Source organism: Vipera berus (assembly GCF_964194415.1).
Source record: "Vipera berus genome assembly, chromosome: 2".
Taxonomy (NCBI): domain Eukaryota; kingdom Metazoa; phylum Chordata; class Lepidosauria; order Squamata; family Viperidae; genus Vipera; species Vipera berus.
The window spans coordinates 266,485,385-266,495,394 of NC_138203.1; the positions used below are offsets into that span (position 1 = coordinate 266,485,385).

The window sequence follows — 10,010 nt, forward strand, 5'->3', positions numbered from 1 at the left end:
ATGAAGCAAGCTTTTACTCAAAACAGAGTCCATGTGCTACACAAACCTTTCCTCAGTCCCATGTCCTTCAACCTGGCTAGTTGAAGGATTCATTTCCTCTTAAAGAGTCTTTCCCAAATTTGGGACTTCCAGATACACTGGAACAACAATGCCCCAAATTCCCAGCCATCACATGAATTACGAGATTGGCATTTCCTACAGATCTGGAAGGCAGCAAGCTAAGGGGTAGGTTACTGGAGTCACATTAATTCTTCTTTGACAGAGCTTTGGCATTTCAGAAATCTTTCCAATCCTTCCGGGATTGTGACAGCTCTATGTCCATGCCTCTATCCTGCAGGTTTAATATTGCTATGGGGAGGTTTGGCCTTGTCTATGAAGCAAGTGGTAACAATGAAATACAGTGGCTTAATCCAAGTTAGGAAAATCATTTCTTGGATTACGCAACTGCGAAAAAGAAGGCTGCACCTGCAGCATGTAATGGAAGAGCTCCTTGCCATAGCCGTGCCGTTGAAGAGACTCGTGAATGTAGAAATCCAGCACGCAGAGAGGTTCCACTTCATTGTGGGCCCCTTGACGGTCCTGCAAAAAACAAGACAGAGTGTCTTCTATGTTAAAACAGCTCAGATGTCTCTGAACCAGGCATTCTGACGCATGCTAACTTTTCCTGCGCTTTTCAAAAGAACCTCAGGTTTGAATCCCAATCTTTGGACTGTTTGCTCAAACCAGTAATTTAAATGCTGGTTAGCGTTCAAGAACATTAGGCCTGGTGAACTGCAATTTTTATTCTCCTTCAACTCACCAGTCCTTAAGAGTTTCCCAGAGTCATTGGGTCTGCCCTCGCAAAGTCATTTAAGGCTTTTTCTTAGGAATATTCTTAACAATTTTTGGCACCTGGGCATTACTAAATTTACTCTTTCTAAAAAGACACATAACACCACAGAGGTATAATAAAACCAAGGACAATAGTACTTTATTTCCAAATACTGAAATAAAGCAGCTTAATTTATATTTTAACAATCCATTGCACCTATGGTAAGCAGAATTTAGGGCAAAAATCTAAAGATGAAGAACCCTCAGGATACAAATTGTGGAAGCCTCGGTCAAAAGCAAATAGTATGTTCGACTCATGAAATTTTTTATATTCCACAAATAGCAGATTGTTAAAGGGGGGAGGAATTTATTCTGCAAGCAAGAAAAGGATTATTTCACCTTCTGTGCCTCAAGTTAGAGCAAACAGAGTAAACTGCAGCTAAATCAGTACAAGAGTGACTGCATAACGTACTATTGTAAGATTCTTTTTTAAAAAGCATTTCAGCTGTTCTTCACTGATTTCAAACTGTCAACGCTGCTAACATCAGATGTTTTTGCTTTGACAACATATGGAGATGCAACCATTTTCCTTCTTATGTTTTACTCTTAGAATTAAAATTAGAATTAGATGATACTGGTGGGGGGAGGAGGAGGAATGTGCATGGGAGTTTAGTCAGACATAACAATACTGTAACTAGTGTGTGTGAGCCAAGGTTAATGAAATAAGAGATGATAAGAATTGGCGGTTGGAGAACTGGAGGGAAAGCCTGCATTTCAAAAAAATTGGAGAATGTGATTTATGACTGTTAATTAGAGGGGGGAATTGTGCTTTGATACTATGTGCTCAGGGGACGGGAATTCAGATTTGGGCTTTGGGGTGCCGATGTTATGCCACTCGAATAAAGATTCTTTAAGGTAAACAATGCCTCAAAGTTCTTTGAAGAGTTTCATCTGTTGGAACTATGACACAAACACTACAGTATTCACCAAGATACATTATTTGATTTTTTTATTGTTGGAATTAGTTTAAGCATAACAGGAAGCAATGGCTCAGTAAATGAACTGCAACAAGCTTTGCCCCTGAGCCCCTAAACTAGGGGTGTCAAACAAATAGAGATTTTATGCTTTGAGAATACGCCTCAAATAAATCAGTGTGGAAATATACCAGTACCAGTATAATTTAAAACTTCTTGGATCATAGAGATGGAAGGGATCTTGGAGATCTACTAGTTTAACTTCCCAATCAGAACTTGCACTGATCCTGTTCGGGAACCAAGCGTCCTTTTCTACTAGTGGCAAAAATTCCATGTATCAAGGGTGATTTCCCCCCCCCCCGGTGTACTTACCAAAACAAAGAGTTTTTTATAACCAACCTTGAGGAAGCCAATTATAACCCCTTTCCCAGTCCTGAAATCAGTAAAAAAAAAAAGACAGAAAGCTTTATTTTATGTATTTATCAATCAAATTTATATAGCTGCCCATCTTACAAAAAGTGAGATTTTCTTCAGGGAAAGATTAAAAGCGGTAAATATTCAGCAAATATTCTGTAGAATATCTATCTAGATCTGCGAAATTTAGATAAAACTTGACCAAAGATTGATCCTAACACAAAGGATTGCGACAACACCAGTTTGTCAAAAGCATTTTGGCATACAGCTAGGGTAAAGCATGATACTGCAACGGGCACTGACATAGGGAGTACCACTGCAGCTGAACAAAGTTTTTTGGAGAAGCTGCAATGCAACTCTGTATTGCAGTGCTCTTTGCGATATCGTGCTTTATTCTAGCGATGAGAAAAATATTCAAGAAATTAAGATTAGATATATAGCAGATGCTCCCTTCACAAAAGTATCCTTTGACTGTCATGCAACTCTATATGCCAAGGCTTCTTGCAGTACTTTGCACCTTTAAAATGATAAATGAATTTATGTGGATTTAGGCTACATAGCAAAGAGGATTCTACCAACTGTGAGCTTCTATAAGCAAAATGAGCCAAAACAAGAATGAGTTTTGACAACATTCCCATTTTGTCTTCATAAGCCTGACAAAATTTTCTCAAAAAACAACAACAAAACAACCCTGTTTCACTACTCAAAGTTGCTTATGAGTCTGCTGACCCACAATTTGAAAAGCTCTGCTCTATGCATTTATCTGGAAATCAATCCTTCCAAACTAAGCAAACGTTACTTCCAAACAGGCAGACTGTATATAGCAGGGGTCTTCAAGCTTGGCCCTTTTATGACTTGTGGACTTCAGCTCCCAGAATTCCTCAGCCATGCCTGGCTGAGGAATTCTGGCAGTTGGAAGTCCACAAGTCATAAAGGGGCCAAGTTTGAAGACCCCTGCTATATAGAATCCAAATTCTTTTTGCTATGACACTCACATTTTTGCTTCACTGTCTTTCAGGATGTAGAGCACATGGCGGTTGGTTTGCATCCGTGAGACACTGGTGATTGGAGCTGGCAGATTCTGGGCCTGAAATCAAGGAGATTTGAGTTTTGGTCAGAATGATGGAAGAGGGTAGGAAGAGAAGATGCAATTACATGATAGGCATCTGAAATAATGCTTAGAGAGAAGAATATACTCTTTGCCTCATCTATTCCTCATCTCCTCATTTAGCCTGCGTATCCTGGGATCTATACACCAATCACAGCACCCTGAACCAAGAGGAATGAAGATAGCTCTCAACTTGCAGCCATTCGTTTAGTAACCGTTCATTTACAATGGCAATGAAAAAAGTCACTTACAACCATTTTTCACACGACCATTGCATCCCCATGGTCACAGGATCAGAATTTGGATGCTTGTCAACTAGTCCATCTTTATGACAGTTGCAGTGTCCTGGGATCATGTGATCACTTTTTGCAACCTTCTGACAAGCAAAGTCAATGGGGAAGCCAGATTTACTTAACAACTGTGATATTAACTTAACAACTGCAGCAATTCACTTAACAACTATGACAAGAAAGATCATAAAATGGGACAAAACTCACTTAACAACTGTCTCAGCAATATAAATTTTGGGCTCAATTGTGCTCATAAGTCAAGGACTTCCTATATGTGAAACTGGGCCAGGGGTAGGCAACCTTGGCTCTTTCATGACTTGTGGATTTCAACTCCCAGAATTCCTGAGCCAGTATGGCTCAGCTTAGAAACCTCTCCCTTTCCCCTCAGCATGGCTGGCTCAGGAATTCTGGGAGTTGAAGTCCACGAGTCATAAAAGAGCCAAGGTTGCCTACCCCTGAACTAGGCTGAAACTGCTCTAACTAAAGATTCAGAGGCATGTTAAGTAGAGAAGATAAAAATCCAGAAATCCTCTGGGGGAGGTAGATAAAAAGGAAACAAGTCATTAAGAAAATATAGGAAAAAATGTCATCTCAACTGGAAAAAGGAAATTGGGCTTGAGCACATGGAAAAAATGCTAACTTTGGGAAATAAAAAGTCCTGAAGCCTGCCTATTTCTTATGTTGTTTTTGGATCCAGATCCACACATCCTAGTTCAAAAGGATGTGTGTGTTAATTGTCTCTTAATGTTTGGACCAGATGAGCAGGATCACATTTGGCAAAGCAATAGCTAGCTCTTCCTTGATTCTGATTGGATTTGTACTCTAGCTCAATCAATGAGCTAATTTAGAAAATTCAGCCCAATAGTTTGTTGCTATCTCTACTTCTTCCAAAAATATAACTGAGTCTTTAACAAAGACTAACCTACCTTGGCAGAGGCTTTACCCATCTCATCTATGATCTTCATGAGTTGTTGCTGCATATCAACTCTGGTAAAACAAAACATGGAGTAACTATCGGAAAGGCAAAAATAAAACAAGAACAAAATGGTTGTCCACTTTTTTAAAAAAATGGATAATTTGATGCATCAGAGATACAATAAAATCCAGGACTGATTTCTATATATACAGTGTGTGTGTGTGTGTGTGTGTGTGTGTGTGTGTGGCACTTTTGGATTCAACACAAGATGGCTTCAAGTGATTGTCCTATTTGACACCTGAGCTGAGTTTATGTGCCACAGCAAACCAGAATTCATATACAGATATAGATATATAACCAAAAAACCCCAAGCAAGTTAATTTCTTATTAAGACTGGTGAAAAAGGGGATTTTGACCTCTGAATCTTTCTTCCTTTACCAGCAGCACTGAACTGCAGGCATACTTATTTTACCTTGTGCAACATTTCGCTGGGGTGGAAGAGGAGGAGGTTGTAGCTTAGTTTTAACATATCAAGTTAAAATTGAGCTGGAGGTTTAAGACATAGGAGCAGGGCTTTTTTTCTCATAACGCTCAGAACGGACTTCCGGCACCTTTTTTGGATGGAACCCTGTAGGGTAGGCAAGGTGGGTTGTATGACATGTGTGAGTTCCGGCACCTTTTTCTTTTACAAAAAAAGCACTGCATAGGAGTATCTATCTACAAGGTGTGAAATAGATCTATCTATGTAGTCCTTAGTGGGCCTAGCAGTTAAGACATCAGTCTAGAATCCAGAAAGCCTGTGAGTTCTACTCCCACCTGAGGAACAAAGCCAGCCAGGTGACCTTGAGCCAGTCGCTTTCTCTCAACCCCAGGAAGAAGGCAGCAATGGCAAACCACTTCTGACATCCTGCTGAGAAAACTGCAGGGACTTATCCAGGCCAAGGCCAGGAATCAACAAAGCCTCGAAGGCAAAACACACGCACACAAACGTGGTCCTCAAAGACTCATCATTTTGATGGTGCAGAATCAATCAGTCATAGAAACAGTGTGGAGACAGTTCCAAATCCCTTTATTTTCCGTCCAACTCTTTCATTCACGCATCTCTATTTTTCCGTGGGTGCTTCGGAGCACCGGAAGGATACCGGGGGGTGGGGGAATATCGCATGAGACCCCCAACATAATGCATTCGCCTACCCACCCCTTTCGAGCCATCTACCTTTCCACTCATGAGCTAGCTCTACGTTTGGCCCACAGGTCTGCAACCCGCGGCTCTGGAGCCGCATGCGGCTCTTTCAGCCGTCTCCTGCGGCTCCCAGTCCTCTGCCATGTGCAGTCCAAAAAAAAAGTGGGACTAAAAAAGTTCAACCAATCAATTCAAATATGCAGGGTAGGTGCATATCTCGCCTTGTCTCCACTCTTCAGTCAAACCCTGTTCTGCACGTGTGCGCATGCGCACACATTTTTTGCGGCTCCCAGTTTTTCCTTTTGTGAGGGAACCGGTTCTGAGTGGCTCTTTCACTGTTTCAGGTTGCTGACCCCTGGTTTAGCCAGTTTAACTTTTTTTTTTAATCCCATTTATATCCCGCCCTTCTTCGAAGACTCAGGGCGGCTTACAATCTAAGAAGCACAAACCAATGTACTTAGCAGTAGCCTTCATTCTATGTATATGCCTGCTTATTAGGGCTTTCACACACACACACCCAGCAGCATTATTACAAAGTCAGCTTATTGCCCCCAACAATCTGGGTCCTCATTTTACCTACCTCGGAAGGATGGAAGGCTGAGTCAACCTTGAGCCTGGTGGGACTCGAACCTGCACTAATTGCAGTCAGCTGGTGTTACTTAAGGAGGCATTAGCCCACTGCTCCACCAAGGCTCTTTTGCTCAACAACAGACCGCTGTGTGCGTGTTTGTGTTCCCCCCCCCAATTTCTTATGTTTCAGTCTATGACCCTTTCTTGCCCTCCTGAACCCGAAACTGCCTTCAGTGGCCTTCTTCTGTTTAGTGCAGGGGTCATCAAACCTGGCCCTTTTATGACTTGTGGACTTCAACTCCCAGAATTCCTCAGCCAGCATGGCTGGCTGAGGAATTCTGGGAGTTGAAGTCCACAAGTCATAAAAGGGCCAAGTTTGAAGACCCCTGGTTTAGTGAGTGGCGGCCGCAGAGCGACTCCCCACACACTTCCCCTCTCCCCCTCCCGGCCTCCGAAGGCCGCCCAGCTGCTGCTCGGGCTCTTTGTGAGCCTCGAGACAGCCGGGGAGATCGGAGGAAGGCGTGACGCGCACGCCGGCCAGACAGGAGAGACGAGCTTCCCATGATGCCCCGGGACAACGCTTAGGAATGCAAAGCGTCCCCGGAGGCTGCATTGCCGCCAACGTTACCTGTGAGCCGCGCCGAGCCCGGCTCCCTTTCTGCCCGACGGCTGCAAGTGCTGATCCACCGTCGTGATCCGCTCGCCGAAGAGCAGGTCCACGTCGAAAGGGAACTCCATACTTTCGGCATCCGGGTCCTTTTCTTTCTTCTATGTCTTCTACGACTTCCGCCTAACGACGCAGGGCCCGGCCGTCTCGGAGCGACGGCCCGCGCTCGGCTCCGCCTTTTAGCAACCGAGCCGCCAAACTCGCCTAGCAACAGGCTCGCTCCAGCGACCGCGCCTCTCCGCCTGGCCTGGAGGAGGGCGCGCGCCGCGCGCGTCTGCGCGCGCGCGTGGAACCCGGGGGAGCTTCGAAACGGCCGTTGGCTTGATGGTTAAAAATCGGTGCAAGTTTCGAAAGGCAGCCAGGAGGGGAATCTGAAAGAGAGTGGAACGCAGCGGTGGGAAAGGGAGGATGAGGCGGCTCAATTCTCTATGCGTATATTGAGCGGTGAAAGAATGTGGATAGTAGCTGTTTTGTGCCACCCGCTCTTCTGCTTAACATTTTAAAAGCGAAGGTCTCGTTGACGCGGTTTGAATGCGTTCCTTTGTTTTCTGCATCTCTCAGTTCCAGACTGCGGACGGCCTCGCCCACAACGGCTGTCAATGTTCCATTGAAAGTTCAAATTCGCCGCTTGGCCAAATAATGAGTCGTTTTATTTCTAGCCCGCCTTTTATTATCATCATTATTATTATTATTATTATTATTATTATTATTATTATTATTATTATTATTATTATTATTATTATTATTATTATTATTATTATTATTATTATTATTTAATTATTATTATTATTATTAATTATTATTATTATTATTTATTTTACAAATAACTCAAGCGGGTGAACGTATATAATACTTTTTGATTTGATTTGATTAAATTTATATGCCGCCCTTCTCCCTAAGGACTTAGGGCGGCTCACAACAATAAAAATTAAAAAAACATAAGAGTAAAAAATTTAAAAAAGAATTAAACAATAGATAAATAATTAGACAATTTAACCTAGTAAAAATTATTATTATTATTATTATTATTATTATTATTATTATTTATTAATTTTACAAATAACTCAAGCGGGTGAACGTATATAATACTTTTTGATTTGATTTTATTAAATTTATATGCCGCCCTTCTCCCTGAGGACTCAGGGCGGCTCACAATAAAAACTAAAAAAAAACATAAGAGTAAAAAATTTAAAAAAGAATTAAACAATAGATATATAATTACGAGACAATTTAACCTAGTAAAAATTATTATTATTATTATTTATTATTATTTATTATTATTAATTTTACAAATAACTCAAGCGGGTGAATGTATATAATACTTTTTGATTTGATTTTATTAAATTTATATGCCGCCCTTCTCCCTGAGGACTCAGGGTGGCTCACAACAATAAAAATTAAAAAAACATAAGAGTAAAAAATTTAAAAAAGAATTAAACAATAGATAAATAATTATGAGACAATTTAACCCAGTAAAAATTATTATTATTAATTATTATTATTATTATTATTATTATTATTATTATTATTATTATTATTATTATTATATTATTTTACAAATAACTCAAGCGGGTGAACGTATATAATACTTGATTTTTGATTTGATTTTATTAAATTTATATGCCGCCCTTCTCCCTGAGGACTCAGGGCGGCTCACAACAATAAAAATTAAAAAAAAACATAAGAGTAAAAATTTTTAAAAAAGAATTAAACAATAGATAAATAATTACGAGACAATTTAACCCAGTAAAAAGCCTAATTAAAAAACGTCAGTCCAGGCCCGCTTGTTGGAACAACCATAATACTTCTTCCTCTTTTCCTCCCCAACAACCACCCTGTGAGGTGGGTTAGGCTGAGAGAGAGCAACCGATCCAAAGTCAACAGTTGCTTTCATGCCGAAGAAAACTCTTTTTAATAAAAGACTTGAGTTCACAACCACTTGGTATCTAGCTTGGTGCCTTAACCCCTATGCCAGGGGTAGGCAACCTTGGCTCTTTTATGACTCGTGGACTTCAACTCCCAGAATAGCTGGCTCAGGAATTCTGGGAGTTGAAGTCCACGAGTCATAAAAGAGCCAAGGTTGCCTACCCCTGCCCTATACCAATCTGTCTCTAAACACTAACATACTTCCCAAATGGAGGTGGGTTCCAAAATAGAGAGCCAGTTATGGACTCATTACCATATGCATTCCACTTTGGCGTAAGCTGCTTCAATGCTTATCCATTTGAAACAGCAACTGATCTGTCTCGGTTAAGTCTCAGTTGTGCTTTCCTCTTATATGTATCTAAAACTGCAGGGTGAGCAATGTTAGACATTTGTATTGAGAAATTGCAGAGGTTGGATAATCACTGAGGAAGTCAGTTCTCAGTTGGAAAGACTAATGTTTAAATGCCATCAATTTAATGCTTAAATTGGATTTGTAGCTGGCTGACAGGCCGTACTCAGCTTGTGGTCCTCAATGGAACTGCATCTACATGGAGGGAAGTGTGTAGTGGGGTGCCCCAGGGCTCTGTTCTGGGCCCAGTGCTCTCAACACCTTCATCAACGATTTGGATGAGGGGATAGATGGGGAACTCATCAAATTTGCAGACAACACCAAGCTGGCAGGAATAGCCAACAGTCCAGAAGATAGGGCTAAGATACAGAAGGATCTTGACAGACTATCAAAAATGAAATTCTATGTAACAAAATGAAATTCAATGGTGAAAAAGTAAGGTTCTACGTTTAGGCAAGAAAAACCAAATGCACGGGTACAGCATAGGTGATACCTTGCTCAAAAGTAGTAACTGAGAGGGATCTCAAGAGTCCTAGTGGACAATCACTTAAATATGAGCCGGCAGTGTGCTGCAGCTACCAAAAAAAGCCAACATAGGGGTAGGCTGCATTAACAGGGATAGAATCAAGATCATGTGAAGTGTTAATAACACTTTACAATGCCTTGGTAAGGCCACACTTGGAATACTGCATCCAATTTTGGTCACCAAGATGTAAAAAAGATGTTGAGACTAGTAAAGAGAAGAGCAACAAAGATGATTAGGGGACTGGAAGCTAAAATATAAGGAACAGTTGCTGGAATTG

At 41.1% G+C, this 10,010-nt stretch overlaps 1 protein-coding gene across 5 annotated transcripts in view; it reads right to left on the minus strand.

The window, feature by feature from the left end:
- The window catches only part of ATAT1 (alpha tubulin acetyltransferase 1), a 37,433-nt gene extending 29,921 nt beyond the window's left edge, over positions 1-7,512 (minus strand). For all 5 annotated transcript variants that reach the window (XR_014025447.1, XR_014025448.1, XM_081320140.1 and 2 more), the window contains exons 1-5: positions 6,894-7,512; positions 4,523-4,583; positions 3,194-3,285; positions 2,157-2,217; positions 466-579 (exon numbers count right to left, since the gene is read on the minus strand). Coding sequence is in view for 3 of the 5 variants with exons in the window: in XM_081320140.1 (XP_081176266.1) it covers positions 466-579; positions 2,157-2,217; positions 3,194-3,285; positions 4,523-4,583; positions 6,894-7,003 (438 nt within the window). In the remaining 2 variants the exon portion in view is untranslated. The remainder of the gene's footprint in view (positions 1-465; positions 580-2,156; positions 2,218-3,193; positions 3,286-4,522; positions 4,584-6,893) is intronic.
- Between the last annotated feature and the right edge of the window lie 2,498 nt (positions 7,513-10,010).